The sequence below is a fragment of the Sciurus vulgaris genome (genome assembly GCF_902686455.1).
Source record: "Sciurus vulgaris genome assembly, chromosome: 12".
Lineage (NCBI taxonomy): Eukaryota > Metazoa > Chordata > Mammalia > Rodentia > Sciuridae > Sciurus > Sciurus vulgaris.
The window spans coordinates 29,167,932-29,189,865 of NC_136473.1; the positions used below are offsets into that span (position 1 = coordinate 29,167,932).

General features: G+C 34.9%; 1 protein-coding gene across 1 annotated transcript in view; it reads left to right on the forward strand.

Moving 5' to 3' along the window:
* CUBN (cubilin) overlaps positions 1-21,934 on the forward strand; it is a 286,894-nt gene that overhangs the window by 5,466 nt on the left and 259,494 nt on the right. The window contains exons 6-14 of the mRNA XM_079108165.1: positions 479-582; positions 7,103-7,229; positions 8,206-8,368; positions 10,684-10,815; positions 11,928-12,023; positions 15,344-15,462; positions 15,893-16,079; positions 17,128-17,240; positions 19,528-19,762. Of these exons, the coding sequence (XP_078964291.1) occupies positions 479-582; positions 7,103-7,229; positions 8,206-8,368; positions 10,684-10,815; positions 11,928-12,023; positions 15,344-15,462; positions 15,893-16,079; positions 17,128-17,240; positions 19,528-19,762 (1,276 nt within the window). The remainder of the gene's footprint in view (positions 1-478; positions 583-7,102; positions 7,230-8,205; positions 8,369-10,683; positions 10,816-11,927; positions 12,024-15,343; positions 15,463-15,892; positions 16,080-17,127; positions 17,241-19,527; positions 19,763-21,934) is intronic.

Below are 21,934 nucleotides of genomic sequence, written 5' to 3' on the forward strand. Positions count from 1 at the left end.
ATTTATTAGCAAATACCATAATTGTTTTCTTCTTTATGGCTGAGTAATATTCCATTGTGTATATATACCACATTTTCTTTATCCATTCATCTGTTGAAGGGCACCTAGGTTGGTTCCATAGCTTAGCTATTGTGAATTGAGCTGTTATAAACATTGATGTGGTGTGTCACTGTATATGCTGATTTTAAATGCTTTGGGTATAAACTGAGGCCATTCACATAGGGCCATTGTGAAATGAGGATTCATCTGAATAAGGATTCTCTTGTGTGACTGCTGTGTTCTTATGAAGAGCTCTTTGATATAATTGGTCAAATATGAATTGTAGAGGAAGGATAACTGATGGTCAATATTAGTATTTGGTTTAACTGAGCACTTATTTACTCTCCATATGTAAATCCTTACACATATCATATAAAAATTAGCCTCCAGATGCCTCTATAACCCATAACACCTAACTTTCTTCTTTATGTGTCTACAGGGTCCTCTTTGCTCAGTTGATGTTAATGAATGTGCAATTTATTCAGGAACGCCCTTGAGCTGTCAGAATGGAGCCACCTGTGTGAACACAATGGGGAGTTACAGGTAACTTCTTTTAAAAAGCCATCCGTTGCATTTTTGAAGGACTAAAAGTATCCCACAGCATCTCAATTGTCTGTGTTACCTGAAAAACTTGGTATTCCCTGGGGAAGTATGTGGCTCTGACTGAGCATATACTTAGCCATTTTTATTTAGAGCAACGAAAGCTCATGAATACTAGATCAACAGGAGAAGATCAATCACATCTTTATGTACTAACAATGAACGCATGAAAACTAAAATGTAAAACACAATTTACAACGTTGCTAAATAAAATGAAATATTTCATTATAAATCTCACAAAATATGTACAGAATTGGTATGCTGTCAATCATAAATTACTGGTGTAAAAAAAAAATCAAAAATCCTAAATAAATGGAATCATGTCATGTTACTGGAGAGGAGGACTCAAATAGTAGACTCATTTCTCCCCAAACTGATCAGTAGTTTCCAATACATTTCAAATCCCAGCATGTTCTTATAGACAGAAACAAGCTTATTTAAAAAATTTAGGGGGAAATTCTGGGGAGTGATATTAGCCAAATTTATCGTTATATTGTGTGCATATATGAGTGCATAACAACAAATCCCATCAATAGGTACAACTATACTGCACCACTAAAATTAGGAAAAAATATAATAATAAAACATTTCCTAAATGTTGGTTAGGATGAAGAAAAAAATAAAAATAAAGATAAAATTTTTTAAAAAATTAAAAAACGCATAGACATCCAACTCTCACCCCATGAAGTTCTTTCTCCAGCAATTTTTTTTTTTTTTTTTTGTGGTGCTGTGGATTGAATCCAGGGCCTTGTGCTTATAAGGCAAAGCACTCTACCAACTGAGCTATCTCCCCAGCCCTTTCTCCAGCATCTTAAAGAATGGGAAGAAGGCCACTCTGTAGAGAGGAAGAATAGCATGGTGTCAGACGATCTGGAGCATTAGTAAGGATCAGCGCACGGAAGGGGCAGCCCTGGGGTGGGAGAGGGGCCTCACCACCAACCCAGTTGAACCACTGCTCTATTGTGCCCTGTGTTAGTGAGTCCATGTTTTTAGTAAGCATAGCTTCATTCAACACTGTGTAAAAAAGTTGACCGAAATAAGATCCAACTTTGAACTGTGTTATTAAATGTGTGTCTTCAACAAGCCACAAGATCCCTCTCCAAATCTACAAGCAGGCCTATATTTTCTTTTTTAAAATTTTTATTTGGTCAAATTATTCTTCCACAGTATTCTGCTCAGTTCAAGCTTTGCCTTCCACAGAAACCTTTCTGTTTCTTTACTAAACTGAGTTAGTATCACAAAGCCTCCATTTTGCCACCACACTTTGGACTATTTTCATCAAAGCCAGGACGGTTCACATATTACCTTTTTAATAATCAAACCCAGAACTTGCAGCAGATCATCATCAAATATCTTTGTGTGGAGTTCCTTAAAATGGCTTAAAAAAATCTCTAGACATTATCTGTCCCCATATTTTGACTGGTTTCCTGTTTTCGGAGATTATTTAAGGATTTAGAAATTGGTTCTGCTAGGACCTGAACAAATTCTTTCAACACTGAGGTATAATCTCACCGGACTCAAGGGCAATTGTTTGCTCTCTTCCTAGCATCTACGTTATCTTGCTCTTCAATTCCCTTGGAGAAATATCCATTCTGTTCTTTCCAGCAAAACTGAGTTTGGCAATTTAGTTTTTATCCCTGTCATCTATTCAGACATTATGTTCTCAAAAAGCAGTCACAGTCCTTTTCTTTTAAGTGATTTAAAAAAAAAAAAATCTAATCTTTAAAACTTTTGCTCATTCCAGGTTAAAATTAAATCATTCAAACTTCTGGTAGATATGTTTATGAGTTCAACCATTTGCAAAAAGGACATTATCAACCTCTATCTTAAATTGAATCTCATGTTATTAAAGTGCTTTTGTGTGGCACAGGACAAGCTGTGTTAGAACTTGAAGGCACAGCCACTGAACTGTTTTAAAGGCTTTGCTTTTAGGACTTTGCTTTTAAATGGTCCTCTGCCCCTTGCTTTTATAAACAGTCAGGCTTGGGTTTATCTTTCATTCCCTTGAAAGCATTATCTCTTGGTTTCTATCTATGGTCACTTATCAAGCAGAATTGCTACTTGGAGATATCAGTGACAAATGTCCTGACTCCCAGCACTTCTACTTTCTGGCTTTCCCAATATCTGGAAATGTCCTGTAGATTAGATCTCGCTCCTGATCTTCCTTTATCATCGCTGTCTCTTTTGATTTCTTGTGTGCCAATAAAGTAATAAAGATGCGCAAGGGGGACAAAATCCATCACCCAAGCATGCTGTTATTTTTGTTGCTTTCAACACATTATTTGTCTTCATTGCAAAATGGAAATTGGAAAAAAAAATCTTTAACATTCATAGATATTCACTATATGTCCAGATACATACATAATGAGAGAGGGAGAGGGAGGTAGGGAGGACCATTTTATTTGTTGAAAGCGGCATTTCTAAATTAAAGCTTCAACTTTGAAAGAGGAGTCCCAAATCTCTTGTACCTTCCAGTAAAAGAAAGCACAAGGCCTCTGTATGCTGGCTCTGGAAATGATTTTGGCTTTTAATCTGTGCCCTTCATAGATTTGCTGGAAGACATTAGGAAGCGGAACATTTAAATCTGTTTTTTTCCTCTTGATGTGAGGATGATTAGTGAAGCCTCAGGAATCCCAGGTGATTTCCTATGCCTTAAGCACTCTAATGGAGGCCTACAATGGTAACCTTTTAAAGGAATAATATTAAAAAAAAATCCATGAGCATAAAATTTAATTCTTGCATTGTGTAATCTGTACATAATGAAACAGAACATTTAGATGCTTTCTTTGGTTCTATTAATTTTTTGAGGCTAAGCCCTTATTAATCAGTAGTTTCAGTGAGACTAGAAATCCCTCTGGGAAATGTCAAAACACATTTGCTAAAGGAAAGCTTGAGTCACTGTTGAATAATCTGGACCTGCAAAAATGTGCTCATGATAGACAAAGTTTGCTTCTGGATTTGAGGCCTCCTTCAGGGTATTTTATTTTTTAACTCTCAGAGTCAATTTACTTGGGGAGAAAAATGGAATCTTTAACAGGGTTAATAGTTCATAATTGTAAAGACTTTTTCCCTTTTTTAAATTATTTTTTTATTTTTATAGACTGCATTTTGATTCATTGTACACAAATGGGGTACATCATTTCGTTTCTATCGTTGTGCTGTAAAGACTTTTGAAAAGATAAAGCACTGTGCAAATACTAATTAATTGAAAGCCCCTTACATAGGCAAATCTTTGGCAAAAATTATTTTATAGAGTAATGAGAAAAAAGCAAGAAAAAACATTCTCTATTTCTGCTCATTCTTTTGACTAGAGGTTTTACACCCAACTGCCTCAGACAGCTAACAGAATAGTCTTTTACCACTTCTCAATATTGTTATGGCCTCTTTATTGTGAAGAATTGATTCTTATTGTTTCCCTGCTTACTTTGTATTTAAGACAGCCCTTGGGGTCTGAACTTGCCATGCATGGGTGGTATATGTTATATACTTAGGGTTCAGATCTGAAAGGCTTTTTAGGAAAAAGCAAAACATAAAACGAGTTGCATTTGTTCTCCAGGAATGTGATGATGATTAGTGTGTTTTCTTTTCATTCGTATCAGTGGTGGATTTTAAAACATGCACTGCTTGAACGATGAGGATAATCTGGTTTTGGCTCAGGTGATAGTTAAGTATTAAACTTATTATCTCTTTCAGTTAGTCAGTATATTGGTATTGAACCATGGACTCTAACACAAGTTAAAGTATGACTATGGAAGCATATTTGACATAATCTCGATTGCCAAATGCACTTATAATTTTTCTAAAGTCTGAAAAACTGACTTTTTATTCTGCTGGAACCAAGTTGGCGAAAAAAAGTTATTACAAAGGTGACCTCAGTAACCAATCAGTAACTAATAACTAAGACAGGACTAGTATTAAGGTAGTTTTAAAATACACACATGGTTTTTATTTTCATGAAGGAAGTATATAATTAGTTATTTTTTTTCTTTAAAGGCCATATCGAATCACCTTGAAAAAACCTTTCACATGCAAAAACTTTTATGTTAAAAAGACATATACAAATGCAAAGTCTTCATACACAACTTCACCTTTCAGAACATAGAACTCTAACAGGGAAAAATAATGGTGCAGGAGTAACACACATCTGGGTTTTCATTCATCTTCCATCAATCATCAATCCCATGGCCATAGGCAGCATGTGTCTGTAAAATGAGATTTAAAATACTTGTTTTGAGATCACAGCAGGGAAGCCTATAGTCTGCTTGGTTTCTCTTCTCCCTCGTATCATCTCACATTATCTACACTTAAATGAAAGAAGTCTACAGGGTTAAGATTCACTCATGTCCGAATGACAATAGCAAGGGAGAAGGAAGAGGAGAAAAAGAGGATTTGACGGCAGGTCCATGGACCAGAATCTCCTCTCAAATCTTCAGTCATTTACCTACAGTTAAGTGCTTAGTGATTAGCTAAACACAAATCCCTTTAGAGCCTAATGCTCATGTGTGAGTCAGTAGAGTATGTGAGGAGAACGGATTTAAACCTGGAACGTCTTGTCCCAGGGCTTCCCAAACAGATCTCTCATATCTAGGAAATAGACTTAGCAAGGAAGAGAAAAACAAAGGAAAAGAAAGAGAAAGAAATGAGATTTAGAAAGCTAATAATAATTGATTTTAAGATTTTTTAAAAATTTGCAGGTGTGGTGTGTGGTGTGGACATGCAGTTTCAGCAATAAAGTCAGTTGGATCAAATGCTCCAATGTATATGAAATGTAAAAGTTCTGCAATTCCCCAAATCTAATGAAGTTCTCTGTAAACATAGTCTATGTAAGTATGAGAAAGAGAAGAGGAAAGGGAATAGAACATATGAGGGAAAAGTATAGAAAACAGAAGAGGGGGAAGATAAGTAGTTACAGGAAGGGACAGAACAACTGAATTTCTCCTTGAGTTTAATCATTTATTGTTATTCCTCTATGACCTTGTCTTAATGAGAAAAGCAATCTTATAATACTTGGAAATGTGATTTGCTAATGAAATAGCTTTCATATAAATATATATGGCCTTGTAAATTGCATGGCTCATACTTATACCAAAAAAATCCATTTGTCTGCAATTCAGAATTTAACTGGGCATCCTAAATTTCTATTTGCTAACCTGGTAACCCTACATGTGAGTTCATGGAAACTGTTCCCACAGTCTTACTCTCCCCACAGTCTTCTGGCCATGTTCCCGGATGGTTTCTTCCTTAAAAACTGACCAAGGACATCACCCCAGCAATTGTTTATGGGGACCACCATGCATGTGCCACATCCTGTCCCTGGGGTGTGGCTCTTGATCCTCTTAAACAGCCAAGCTGATTTCACACATCATCTGTAGATCTTAGCTGAGCTCCTTGAACCTCAGTGGGTATTGTTAAAAGAGTTTCTCCACCTTGTAGAATGGCACCTTTTCCAGAACACTAGAAGCTTGATCCTGTTTCCAGGTATGAGAGTCAAGTAGGGCCATGAAGATGCTCCCTCTTCCTTGTCTATGTCCCCTGGATCTGAGGGTCCATTCTCTTTAGGAGGGCTTTCTCTACCAGTGCTGCTGGAGTCTGACAAATGGTGACCTCTGGGCTCTTCCAGTCCCTCAGATGTGTTCAGATGAGTGTGAATAAACTTAGGCTTCTGTGACTCCTCTGTCCCTTCCTCTTCCTCAACTCCCACGTTCCTACCTCCACAAGTTCCCTTTAAGGCTGCAGTGCAGATATAAAGCTAACTCAGCAACTTTAAGGAATAATGTCATAAGCAACTTTCTTTATTTGATTATTATTGTTCTGAAATCTTCTAGTAACAAAATGCCCATTGGTAGCTTAGGTATCATATAATCATTACATTTTGTCCTGAGTTAAAATGTGACTATGAAAGAAATGTCACTATGTTGAATACATCTTTTATGGATAGAAGACTTATCACCCTTTGTAATATGAAAGTAATCATCATAGACTCAGATATGGATATCACATTGCATGTGAGGTTTTACCAACCTGGAGAACATTTGGGAGTCATTAATTTAGTCAATGTCACCTGAGCTTACTGGCAAGTCCAGCAGAATGGATGATGAATGAACTTGCTGATCTCCCCCTTTCCCTTCTTGAATCAGCTTTATCACCCATGGTTTATAGATGTCTGACCTTTGAAAGTGCTTTTGATGACTTGATACAAGAGGAATTGTAGAGGTAGTCTTGTGGAATATTAAGTCATGATTCTCTAATACCTTATTCATGAAGATAACACATTCAATAAATCTTTGCTTGGAGCAGAACAGTGATTTTCTCCCAGGGCTCCAGCCAGTCAATCTGTGATGCTATATTATGGTTCCATGTTAATATGACCGATTTGCAATTTGAGTGTTTTTTATTGATGCTAAGACACAGGCACTGGCCTTAAAGCACAATCCCTGGCATTGTGTTCTTGTGTCACCAACAGTTGTAAATGCACACCTGAAACATATGGACCCCAATGTGCCTTCAAATATAATGACTGTGAAGGGGGCTCTCAGGAGCGCTGTGGCCATGGCATCTGTGAAGATTTAGAACGACAGCGACCTGGAGAGGTAGGTCCCTTTCCCAAAAGTGACTCCCTGTGGGAGCCAGGCTGTTAGTTCTTCATCCTGTGCTGACTCTGTAGGACTACTGCCCAGTGGAACTGCAGACGGGAAGTCATTTCCTGCTCATTAGTAGGGCACAGTCAAGGAGAGAAGATGAAATATTCAGAAAACTGGAGCCAGATGTTTAAGATTTCATTATATAAAATACTAAGTTTTTATGATTCCTTTATGAGCCTCTCTGAGATATTACCTTGCCTTGGCATTGTGAGTTTTAACAGTGACAAGACATGGAAACACAAAATGGTTGGTTTTGTCAGCAGCATGTAATTTTGAGTCTGGATTCTTCCGACCCTGAGCTCCTCTCCTATACTGTTGCAGATTCTATGAATCTACTTCTCTGATATTCCTCTATGCTGGGTCCTGGGGGCCTTAGTTTCTGACCCACAAAGTCACCCAATCTGGCCAGTTTGTCTGTTTAGAAGAACTTTGGTCCTTTCAGTTTTATTTATTTATTTTTCCTGTTCATATGATGGAAAATGGTTTCTTCCAGTGGAGGAGTGGAGGGGAAGGAGTGGGTAGAGGGGAGGATGGGAAGGAAAAGAATAGACTTTCAAAAAGGAAATAAATAGAACTGATTTTCCAAGGTCTGAGCCTCCACGGGTGTTTTTCCTTCTAAAATCATAGCAGGGTGAGTGGTTGACTTTAATTATATTGACTTGCAGTTCTTGATTGTTGTTGCTCTTTCCCTGGCATCTTTGAGATAAATTATAGGAGTCTCTTACTCTGAAATAAAGATGTTTCCCTCTTTTCCATGGCCTAGTCTAAATGCTGAAATCATAGGGGAAGAAAAAGAGAAGCCATTCAATTGACTTGATGGAAATGAATGTTAGATCATAAACAATTCGGGGTTGGTGAGATTTTCAAAGACTTCTCTTGCCCCTTTTCTTGATTGTCTTTGTTTACTCTGTTTTCATCCTACCAGGTCAACTTCACCTGTATCTGCGAAGTTGGGTGGACAACTGGGACAGATGGTGTCTCTTGCACGCTGGATAAAGATGAGTGTAGCTTCCAGCCTTCGCCTTGTTCAGAACTTGCACAGTGTTTCAATACTCCTGGCTCTTTCTATTGTGGAGCCTGTCCAACAGGTACACCCTCAGGACCACGTGCCAGGCTTTGCATGCTAGGCAGGCAAGGCACCAGAACCAATTTCCCTCTACTGATGTGCAATACGAAGACCATTCTTAGGAGGTGTTTGAAACTAGTTGAATGTCCTATTTTTACTAACTTCTGCTTAAGAACATCATCTTACTGTGGCCTTTGTACAATAGAGGTAGAATGTTTGTCCAAAACTGTGCTTGAGTCAAACTTTAGGCCAGTGTTAGCCATAGAGTTTAAAAGTATTAACCTTCTATTGCCAAGGCCATCAATTGATTAGACATGTGGTCAAGAGACATACCCTATCTTTCATACCAATCAGATGTTTGCAAACGTGAAGAATTCTTTGTCTCCACTACAGTCCTTGTCTGAGTGTGTCCTTTGAGTACTCTGTGACCTTGGTGTAAATAGGGATGCCCAGCTCTATCATTGCCCCACAGACACCAATCTCCAGGGAAGACCATATGTCGAGTTGCTGAAAACAGGGGCTCTTTACTCCAAGCTCCCTCTCTAACGGTTATGAGAGCATCACCCATTTAGCACATACCTGTAGGGCACCTACTAAGAGCAAAACCCAGTGCTGTGTGCCCTGGAAGCCATTGACCAGTCTGCAGGGTGTTTACAAGACCTCTCTCCCTGGGTGTTCTTAGAAAGTAGAAGACACACAGATTATCATTATACCAGCCATTCTTTATGAAAGCATCATTAAGGCACTGTGTAAGTGTAAGCAATTATTGTCCTAATTCTTGAAACTGCAACAAAAACAAGTCGTGGTAGGAATTAGTATTAGTCACATTTTTCAATATGAGATCTTGAGGTTTGGAGAAGTTAAAGTAACTTTCCCCAAATTCTGTAGCCTACAAGTAACCAGGATACAAACCCAGATCTACCAGATTCTGAGCTGAGCTGCTGAATACTCCATTAGTTCACTCCATTAGACACCCCCTGCCCACACACACACACACACACACACTGACCTCTTCACTTAGTGACTTCTGGTTTTAGTGATTTTCTTCATGCTTTAAGTTTAGATCTTGTAAAACTACAAAGAAACATAAAGGCATTTTCCCTCTTAGTTCTTGAGGGCATGTTAAAATTTGCAAATAACCACAATCTGGAAGGTAATTTACCAATAATAATCTTTTAAAACAAATTATTTCAGTTGGAGGATGGGCAATGTGTTCTTACATTCTTCTTTTTATTATTGGAGGAAAAGAGTAATGATAGCTTTTTGCTGTCACCCCCAAATTTCCTGAATGCTAAAGTAATGCAGGCTACTTATAAAATATAAAGAAACTACAAAAATATGAAAAGAAAGCAGAAAAAGTACCGAAAGTTGTATTGCTCTGAGGACCACCATTAATATTGGGGTGCATTTCCTTCCAGTTTTTCTCTTTGCACTCGTTTCTTATTTAATTACTCACAAATATGTTAATTTTCTTAGGTAGATTCTTAGAAGGAGACTACTTTGACCAAAGGATGTAATGGCTTAAAATTTTCAACATTATTATAATTTTAACAACTTGAATTATAATAATAATTATAATAATTATAATTTGTTATCAAAGTGAAATAAAACAAGAATAATTGAAGCAAAAAAAAATACTCTCTCTTCACCTTCAATCTCATCCTTCCAGTAAGATGAGTTATCCATTTTCCTTATAAACACTGAAAAGCACATGCAGATTTTTAAACCATTATTTCCCTAATTGGGAGTACATTCCAACTACACATATTATTATAAAATTAGTTGTTTTCAATTAAAATATGCATGGAAAAATTATTTCAATGTGTGTGTGTGCACATTTATGTAATATGGGGCATGCATGCTATTAAAATCATTTTTCGTATCCAGTGGTACAGTGAGTCATGAAGAATTCTGCTATATCCCTATTGACCACTGAATTTTTTTCCTATAAAACAATGCTGAAATAGATATCTTCTTACCTACATTTTAATATTCTAGGTGTTTTATCATCATAGAATAAGTTTCAAGAAGAGGAATTGTTGTCAAAGGATATATATTTTTGAAAATTTTAATGAATACTATCCGATCTTTTTCCAAATTGGTTATATTAATTTAACATCCACCTAACAGTATGTAAGAATACCCTATTTCCCCACAACTTTGCCAGAATTTGATTCCAAGAGTTTAAAACATTTTTGTCGATCTGACAGGTACATCTCATTTTAATATCTTTTGTTTGTTTGTTTAGTAAAGTAAATTTTTCATGTTTTAAATCTTTGTGTTTTTTTCGTGGTTGACTTACATACAGCGCTAACCTCTCACATCTTGTTTTTCTAGGCTGGCAAGGAAATGGATATGACTGTCAAGATATCAATGAATGTGAGATAAACCATGGTGGTTGTTCTCTGGTTCCACCTGTTGGGTGTGTGAACACACCGGGATCTTTTAACTGTGAGGGCTGTCCACCAGGTATTGCACCGATTTCCTGACGTCATTACCGGCAACACGTAACATTTGAAAGCAGAATCTTGTGTTGTATTTTCAATATGATTCCTATCCAAGAAAAGAAACAGAATAGTACAGAACATTTCATTTAACTTGTTTCAGGATACATTGGCATAAGTAACTATAGGAAAGAATTTTTTTTTTAAAGTTTTGATTTCAATAGAAAACATTAAACCTTTAAACATGGTGAAATTGCCACTGAGATCATTCAGAATTTGAATTTTTTTTCTGCGTGAATCTCAGATCTACTGCTGTATTGTTCTCACATATAATTTATTAATATAGTACACTCCTGAAAAGTTTTACATATGAGGTTTGCTGAATCACAGGCACAGAATACATGTTAGTTTCTCTTTTTTCTGGAAAGAAGTCATTACTGCTACTCTTTCATCTAAACTGAATTAGTATCCAAGAAGTTTGGAGAGTTCTAAGGAATAAACTTAAAATTTGCAACTTCTAATAACAAGAAACAACAATACTTTTGACTTTTCCAACAATTTAAAGAATGTAAAGGTCACAGAAATTCAGAGATGTCAACTTCCTTAGTGTCAGCACTTTCTAGGTCTACCAGTATCTTCAGTCATATATACTTATATATATATACATATGTATATATATAAAATATATAAATAAATATATATCATATTTATCATCATATACTTATATATTTATTATATTATATATAATAATATATTCATTATATTTTGTGTATAATTTATCATATATTATGTAATATAATATTTGTCATATGTTATATATATTTATTATATACAATAATTTAGTTATTATATATTATATAATAATATATATACCTCTGTGCATATATTTCTGCACATATATACATATATATTTTTTCATTAAAAACAACCTAGAACATAATTTAAGAAGTCAGTTTACTAATTCGTTACTCTTTTTTCTCAATTATAGTATTTTATTTATGACACTTCATATTTCTATCTTCTGTTTTGATGGCAGAAGATCGCTGGTTGGCGACTTGAGGGTACTGAGTCGCAGATTGGCGTTCTTTCTCCCCCACCCTTGACATTATTTCTCATACCCTGCTCTGCTTCGACCAGGGTATGAAGGTGATGGACGAGTATGCACTCCCATAGACATCTGCTTGATCAATAATGGAGGCTGCCACCCAGAAGCATCCTGTTCCTCGGCTTTAGGTAATGATTCACCACTCTCTTTGTCCTTGGGTATTTTATTGTGACCCTCCAAAACAATTCAACATTTTAAAAACAATATCTTCTGTCCACGAAATTCTTATTTTAATTCTTGAGCAGCAATCCCCAAATTAATCCACATCATGAAACTATGCACTTGGATTTTTAAAAAATGCTATCGAGCTTTAATGATCTGCTTTAATTTAGGAATTATTTCCCACAGTAATTAAGCCACCTAATTAATTCCTGACTATAGTCCAGCAAGCAGGAAAGAGAAAAGGAGGGAGAATGAAATGCCACCTCCCTTTCAAGGACTCTTCCATTTCTCTGCCATTGGCTAGAATTGAGCCACATGGCTGATCCTGGGTGCAAAGGGAGACTGAGAAGGGTAAGCCTTTGTTTCAGGCCTTGTGAATCAGCTGAAATAAGGTGTTCATTATTAATGCAGGGGAAATGGGTCTAGGGTGACCCAGTGCCTGCAGTGCTGCATCTCCTATAACAATATCTCTGAGAGAGAGTGTATTATTATATATACTCACAAATAGTACATAAAAATATATTTACTATATGAAAATATGTATTTACTCTACCTTTGACAATATTACCATTTTTCATCTTGGTCAATTTTATAGGCAAAATTAGTTTCCCATTATTTTCATCAATGTCTTTGGATTCCTAATAATTACTACTTTTCATATTTACTAGCTCTTTTTCTACTTTGTACATATCTTTTGCTCATTTGATTTCCTATTGACTTGTAAAATTTCATTATGTACTAAAGTCATTATCTCATTATCTTTCTTATGTTTTACAAGTATTTTTTTCTTGGCATGTTGTTCTCTTAATTTTGTGGTGGTGTTTTCTATTTGAGAAGTTTAAAATTTTTACATAGTTGAAAAAATAAATCTTTTATTATTTCTCCTGTTGGTTTCATATTTAGGAAGAACTATCTTACTGAGCCTTTAAAAATAGTCAAGTACATGTTCTTTTATACTTTAGTATTTTTTTGCATTAAGATCTTTGATCTTTTTAGAATTTATATATTTATGATATCAAATAGAAATCGACCTTGATATTTTTGTCCAAATGCACAGAACTAACTCTATTTATTGAATAATATGCTATATTTCTTATTATTTCAAAATATTTCTTTTATTTTTAATTAACTTGTCATAAATATGCATATATAGATAAGAATATATATGTGTGTGTATGTTGGTATGTACATGTATAAGCATACACATATACTTGCAACTAAATGCTTGTTAAATGACAAATGGCATGTTGAAGTGGTTAGGAGCATAATTTGTTGACTTGTATTTCTCCCTGGCTCTACCATATTCTAATTGGGTACCCTTGGTCAGGACATTTAATCTCTCTGTGCTTTAATTCTTCTGTGAAATGGGAATAATCAGAGTTCCTGCCTTGTTCTTCAGAGGATTAAATGAGTCTATACATATAACATGCTTAAAACAGATACAAAGGTAACTCATTTTTCCTATAGAAGACAGTATAGTATCATGGATGATACCAAGTTGTACTTTACATACTTTTAAGTTGATTTTTTCCCCAAGACTGGGGTTTGAACCTAGGAGTGCTCTACTGCTCTACTGTCCCCAGAAATTCTTATTTATTTTTAAATGTTTTTGAGACAGGCTCTTACTAAGTTGCTCAGGTTGACCTTGAACTTATGATCTTCATGTCTCAGCCTCTCAAGTAGCTGGAATTACAGACATGTGCCACCACACCCAGCTAACTTGATCTTCACTGCAACCCCTAGGTTTATCCCAGTGCAGCAACACTGGTGTTTTTTTTACTCCATTTTCCTCCAGTAAATATTTTTTAAAGAAATAATTCACTATAAAGAATACATCTCTAGGCAATTATTTATTTTTTAAAAAAATGTTTTATTAATAAAACAATCTTGTATGTACAACCATAGGAATGAAAAATTGTGCCCCATTTGTGTACAATGAATCAAAATGCAGTCTGTAAAAATAAAATTAAGAAAAAATAACAATAAAAAATAAAAAACAATCCTGCAAATAAGGTGAGAATGCAAAACATTTATATCATCAACTATTCTGTTGTAAATCTGTTATATTGCACTATTTATTCTATTTGTTTCTTTAATTCTTCAGCAAGGTTTTCTGTTTATCTTCAATATTAGTTGCTAATGGGGGAATGTGTTTAAGTTAATTGCCATATTGATCTCCATGTATTATTTCAACCATCTTACAGCAATGGAAAGAACATGTGTTTCTTCAATGAGATGTGACTTTTTTGCTATTAAATAAGAAATCTGGAAATCTCGAGACATGAAATTTAGTGAAATTTTCTAAAACACTAGAATGAGTAGTTTTTTTTTTTTTTTTTAAGTCCAGAAAAAACTCATGGAGATCCTACGATACTCTCACACTGTCTTTACCTATTATCGTATGCACATCATAATTAACAGTGAATATTGATTCATGTTAGAATAGTTTCAATCCTTTTAAGTCCTTTTGACCAAGTTTATTCCCAATCCATTGAGTTTGTCATGTTTTGTTTTGTAACATGGAAATGAAGAACTAATTAAGAAGTATGGGAGAAGTTTCGGTGCTGATATTTTGGTGATTTCCCACTTGCCTGTGTTACTGTATTACCGTCTATCTGCAGTTTTACTGAAAAAAAATTCTCTAAAGTCTCATATCCATTTCGTGATGGCTAGCCTGGGTAAAACTGGCAACATATAGTCTGCATACTCACATAACTGGGAATATGTGAACTGCCCATTCAAATTCTACTTCTGTGCCATGTGGTGTAGGCACCTTGCATACACAGGTGTTCCTGGCTTCTCCACATTCGGGCTGTGTATCCTTGGTAAAGACAACCTGTCTGTGCTCTGTCCTCATTTGTGAAGATGTAAATGGGTATAATAGCACCTGTTACAGGACTATTGAGAGGATTAAATTAGTGCTTTCAAAGAGAGCATGATCAGAGGCATCTTATATTCTGTTGATTACCCCTCCATGATAAGGAACTCCCATCTTCTCTTGCTGTATATAGCTCTCATCTGTATATAGCTCAGAATAAACTGGTATGTGAAATGACAGTACTAGTGTTAATCCATATAAAGCATTGGAAATATTTAATGTCCTTTTTATTTTAATTTTTTAAAAACCAGAAAAAATAAAGATTGTAATATTTTCTTCTTTGTCCATAAGAATATGCAAACTTGACATTGATAGATTCTTATCTAGATACCAGAACCTGAGTTTAGTTATTGCACTTGCATGAAGGAGGATGCCTATATTTACACTTCCATTTTTATTTCTGAACAGGTTCCTTACCTCTCTGCACCTGTCCCCCAGGGTATACTGGAAATGGTTATGGACCAAATGGATGTATGCAAGTCAGTAATATTTGCCTAAGTCGCCCCTGTTTAAATGGACAATGCATAGTGAGTACTTTGTTCTTCGTGGGGAAATAGAGTATTTGAAAATAATTTTGGTTCCACTTCTAGAAAATGTATTTTTATATTAATTTATGAGTTTCAAGACAATGATTGAAATTTAAGATAAGGAACCTTGAATATCACTTGGATAAAAGGTAGGTTTAGTTCCCAGGAAAAACAACCAGTTAATTTTTTTTGCAGTGACTTACAAAGCCTACAGTTTGATTCAAATCAATATGACTATTTATACTTAGCAATTGTCATCTAAACTTACTAATTACAAGTTTGGCTACTAGAAAATAATATGGTTCAAGTCCTATTGAGTATATTTTGTAGTATCATTTTTCTTTATTATTTGAGTTGATTTCATTTTATTGTATATCCATTTGTTTTATGGTATTGTTTTTTTTTTTTTTTTCTTTTCCTCTTTCCTTAGAACATAGTATATGGTTATTTTTGTCAGTGTGACCCAGGTTGGGCTGGTACCAACTGCACAGAAAACATTAATGAGTGTTCAAGCAACCCCTGTTGGAATGGGGGGACTTGTATCGATGGCATTAATGCTTTCAGTTGTGAATGCACAAGTTCCTGGACTGGACCTCACTGTCAGATTCCCCAGCAAGGTATGGTCACCACCTCTTATAACACAGGTATTCACGATTTAGAAGTACCACAAGTCCTTCTGAAGATTCTCTGAATCAACAACAAATTTTCTTCTCCAGTTGCTCAGAACTCACTCTTTTTGTAGATGTGATATAGAATTTATGAGGCAAATATTTATATATCTCAATTTAAAATCATAATGATTTTTCTTCAAAAGAATTGAATTAGTATTTATCTTTGTGTTCTGTCCTTTCTGAATCAAAAACATGCTAAGGCATTTTAGTTTTCTAAGGGAATATTTCTCATGTAGCAGTCATCACATTTGCTTAAAATGCTGCATGTAATCATGTAACTTTTTTGCTCTGAAATATGCACTGGTTCATCATTGCCTGTTAAGTAAAAGTTGGGGTTGTTTTTCAAGTATCTTCTAAAACCAGCCTTCACCCTATCCATCTAAACTTATTTTTCACTAGTTCCCTAGAAATAATTTCATTTAAGGGACATGACTGGCTACCAGATCCCATGTGCTATTATGAGTATTTCCACTTGTTATTTTATTTGGGATGTTTCTTCCCACAGAGCTCCCTGAGTTTCTTCCATAATATTTCCTCCATTAGGTCTCTTCTGACTACTCCATCCCTCCCTTATTACTCCTGATTCTGGATCAACACAATGATGAGATGTTACCATGTGTTGAGGATAGTAGTGATCTCAGTGGAGAAATATGGAAGCTTAAAACATTATCTCCACTTGTTATCTGCTTACCTTCTAGTTGAGGAGATGAGACTTATCCAAATGGCAGAATAGATACCAGAACTAAAGCTATGAACTAAACTGTGTGAGGTTGAGTCAAGTTTCATAGAGGAATAGAATGGGAGCCAAAGTCAAGGAGGGTTCATGGAGGTTTGTGGAGGTGATTGTATATTCAAACTAGACTTTAAATAAGAGATGGAGTTTGGGTGTCAACAGAAAAAGGAACTGAGAAGAGGGAATGACAGGCCAGAGTTACCTAGGCTCTTTCTTTTAGGAATCTCTTAAAAGCACAGTTCTTCATCTTCTCGTTTGCAGTTTGTGGAGGGTCCCTCTCAGGGATGAATGGAATAATCAACTACACAGGCCCCAGTGTTGGCTATTTTCATGACGTTAACTGCTTCTGGGTTATCCGAACTGAAGAGGGAAAGGTAAATATAGTAACTCCTGTCCAAATGCAAATTTCATTAGAGTATATACTATAATATTTGAATATATATTAAATAAAATACACATAATGATAATTCAAATGTCATGTATTGAGTACTTACTCAGTGCCAGGCTTTGTGCTAGATATTTGCCAACCTTTCTCTAATCATACCCTAACTCTTTGAAATAAGTAATAATATCCTCGTTTTATAGATGAAACAATGGAAAGTAAGAGAAGCTATGTAAAGGTCTTCTCCCCACCAACACTGCTTAGCTTATAATTGGAATAGTTGAATTTCAAAGTCACTTTTTTCTGCTTCCAAAGTCCATGCTTTGGTAATGAATGATTCTCCACATTGATTGACTAACTGTAAGCTTGAAGTTAATTTGTAAAGCCTAGTTGTTACTGAGACAGTACTGTTTGAAGACAACCACTCATATTAGTATGATATTGATAATTATACAAAACTGGTGGTTATTGATTATTATGCAATATCCATTAAGTCATTAATATGGCTTCTTATTTCATCCAATGTCTTCTCTGTGCCAAGTACTATGCTACATGTTTCATAAACATCATGGCATTTTTAACTACCAGAACCCTAAAGATAGGAATTATTATCTTCATTTTACATATGAGGAAATGCAGCCTTGAGCAGTTGAGAAATCCATCCAGGACCATGTGGTTTGTAAGTGGCATGTGGTGACTCAGCCCCAGGCCATTTGCTCCAAAGCTTGTGACCCTAAGAAGCTATGTGAATACTTTACTCTTAAAATAAAGATCTGAGCCCAAGGTTTTTCGTGTTATTATACCCAACATTAATTACTTAAATAAGTATTTATTTCTCAACCAACTCTTGGACTCATTAAAATAAAGTGGTAAGTCTGAATAGATAAGATTTTCCCTTGAAATTCTGTTTACATTTTCCAGCAGACTAGTATTACAGAGGACATTGTACAAGGGTCAGAAATGTTATTTTCCCCTGAGAAGGGAGGTTTCTTTGGGATCTTGTAACCCCACAATAGATTGAATTCGGAAACAAATTTCCCAGTGGGTATGTTATGTGAATTTCCTTCCTTCTATTTAATTTTCATTAATTCTATTTCCTGACATTGAAAACACTTTTTTTTCCCCAAGGAGAAGTCCTTATGTGAAAAATTTTAAATGTTTATTACCAATTCATAAGAAAAATCATCCTGGTTTTGTCTTGATTGTTGTGGTTTTACATCTTCTTCTCCCACAATAATGTAATTAATAGAGTAAAAAATATGTACAAACCAGAATAGTTCAATTAATTAACATTTATTTAATTTCATTTAAATTGTTTCACTGCACAAAATGATGTAATGATGGGTAGGGTAATATCTTTAAAAAGCCCTCACATAGAATTTCTAAAATCTCCTGAAATTCTTATTAGCTGAACACTTGTGATTTTAGACTCTGATGAAAATTAAATTGTACAGCCATTTTTGGTCATTTGTTTTAAATGAGATTGTCATTACAAAATCTTCTATGTTTTATTTATTATATTACTATATTTGAAGTCTGTGCATTCTAACAGTGTACCTCAGAGATACATTTTCATGTTTATTCTCTTCTACTTGGATGCTCAGCACCTTTCATTTTACCTTATTCCCATTCTCATCCTTTAATGATATCCAATCCCTGAAGACTCACAGACACTATGTGCATCTGTCCCGTGCCTACTCAGCCTACACCTAAGTACATCAATCTAAACTGTGTCTGAGAACCCTATGGTCTCATCAACCCTGATGGGAAATGAAGAATGTACGTGTATATGATACACTCCATAAGTCATTCAGGGGATCACAGTAGAGATTCTTATGCATGGCAATATTAGTTAAATTTAATTCACTGTAGACTTTTTAAATGGACAATTCATTACATTGATTTAGAAACACTGTAAGACATACATTTGAAGTGAACTTACTTGATATATATGACAGTTTAATGAAATCTAACTAAATCTATTTCATTAAGATTTCTTTTAATTGATACATAGTATTAGTACATATTTACGGAGTACAGTATAATTTGATATTTGTATGCAATGTGTAATGATCAAATCAGGGGAACTAGCATTCCTCAAAGTGTTTTTTTAAAATATATTTTGATATTAACTGAAATTTGGTCTTAGCAATTTTTAGCGTGAGTCATTTAATTTGTAGAATTTCTAGACATATTGATGTATAATTAAGAAATGGTAGATATATGAATTCTAAAACACTGGAAATGAAAATAATATATTATGGTTTTTCTACTTTTAGGTTCTGCATATCACTTTCACTTTTTTCCACTTAGAAATGGTGAACAATTGCCCACGTGAGTTTCTTCAGATTCATGATGGAGATTCCTCAGCAGCCTTTCCACTTGGAAGGTTCTGTGACTCCAGACCCCCTCCGGACCTCCTCAGCAGTGGCAATGCTCTCTATCTTCATCTCTATTCTGACCATTTGAGTAATGGAAGAGGATTTACAGTAAGATGGGAAACACAGGAACCAGGTATGTGTAAACATGGGGAAAAGCAAAGCAAATTTTGAGGTTATTAAATTTTCTTAATCAATATTAGACTTTTGGATACATGCCAAGTTTTAGGATCCAGAGGTACAGAATATGTTAATTACTTAAAATCAAATTTCAAATGAATTGGATTTAGTTTTGCATTCAAAGATAACAAATTAGGATATATTAGAGCAATTAAAATACATGAATCCTAATGAGTCCCTTATGAAATTACTGAACAACATCTTTATAAGCTCTGGCAGATTTACTTCCGAGATACCATTGAGGACATTGTTCACTCCTTCATCTGACATTCCTTATCTTGACGTCCATTTGATAACTTGTCATTTTGCTTTTATACCCAATTGAAAAAACCTGTAACTATGAAAAATTTAAACATGTCAAAATAAGAGAGCACAGTATACCAACGCCAGAGTTACCTACAGTAACTCTGTAGGTCTATTTCTGACTTTTTTATGTTTTCTTTTGTTCCATTTATCAATTCTGATTACACCTTGGCTTAATTACTGTAGTTTGAAATTTGGCAGGTTAAATCCTCTGTTATTTTTAGGTGTGGTGAATTCTTTGCTTATCCATATATACTTTTGAATCAGTTTACTTATTTCCCAGTGATCTGCTGGAATTTTGTTGGTATTTCATTGACTCTATAATCAACTTCGGAAGAAATGATTTCTTAAAATTGAGCCTGCCTGTCTATTAACATGTACTATCTCTATTCACTCACCTGCAATTTATCCTGGCAATGTTTTATAGATTTCAGTCTTTAAGTATTCTACACATTTTGTTAGATTTATTTATAAATATTTGATATTTGATGTTATGTAAAAATATTAATATTCTAACATTTATTTTCTACCTGCTGCTAACATAGAAATATGACATTTTTTAAGTAATGAATTTTGATTCTAGCCACATTGTGAAATTCATTAATCATTGCTTAATTCTCATTTTTTATAGATTCTTTTACAGTTTTTCATGTAAAGTTATTCCACGTGTGAAAGAAGGATATTTTTCCATTTTCATTTCACTCTTTATAACTATTATTTATTTTTCTTTACCTTATCCCATCTAAGACTACCAGTACAAAGCTAAATAAAGGTGGTTGGACAGACAGCCTTGTCTTTTTTTCCAGCTACACAGGGAAAATGTTTCATTATTAAATCCTTGAATATAATGTTAGACATAAGATTTTGTAGATAACTTTTATTAGATTAAGGATATTCTTTCCCATTCCAATTACCATTGCTATATAACAAATTACAAATTTAGTGTTATAGAACATTAATTGCCTTATTTTGTTTCTGATTTTATGGGCCAGGAATTTGGAAAGGGCCCAACATGATAATTATCACTTGAAATCTGTTAAGCAATTACAATCAGATGTTAGCTGGGGGTAGCTCAGTGATACAGCTCCTGCCTCACATGCGTGAGTCCTTGGGTTCAAGATGAGAAAGGAAAGAAAGGAAGGAAGGAAGGAAGGAAGGAAGGAAGGAAGGAAGGAAGGAAGGAAGGAAGGAAGGAAGGAAGGAAGGAAGGAAGGAAGGAAGGAAGGAAGGAAGAAAGACTCGCTTGTATAGATAACAATACTGGCTCTTTTGGACAAGAGCTCTATCAGGCTATTGACCTAATGGCCTATTGTTGCTCCTCTAATGAGATAGAGTAGCTCTTCTTCATGGCAATTGACTTCACTTACAGCAAGCATTACAATAAATTCAGATAGGTACTAAAGACATTTTATTTTATTTTATTTTATTTTTTGCCTGTCCTTGAAACAACACTGCATTATTTCTGCCATACTTAATTGGTTGAATTAGTCACATACAGATCCAAATTCAAGAGAAGGAGGTACAGATACCACTTTTCAATGGGAGAAGTATCAGAATTAATAAACATTTTTAAATCATTCTTACCTTCCCAAGAATTTCTTTAAAATCATGAATGGGTTTTGGATTATATAAAATAGCTTTTCTAAATCTATCAAAATGATCATATGATCCTATTAAGATGGTATATTCTTTAAGTGTGGTGAATTACACTGATAGATTTTGAGCATTGAATCAACTTGGCAACAAGTATATTCACTTTTTCATGAAGGGTTTTTTGTTTGTTTGTTTTTTAGAACTGGGAATTGAACCCAGGGGCACTACATCT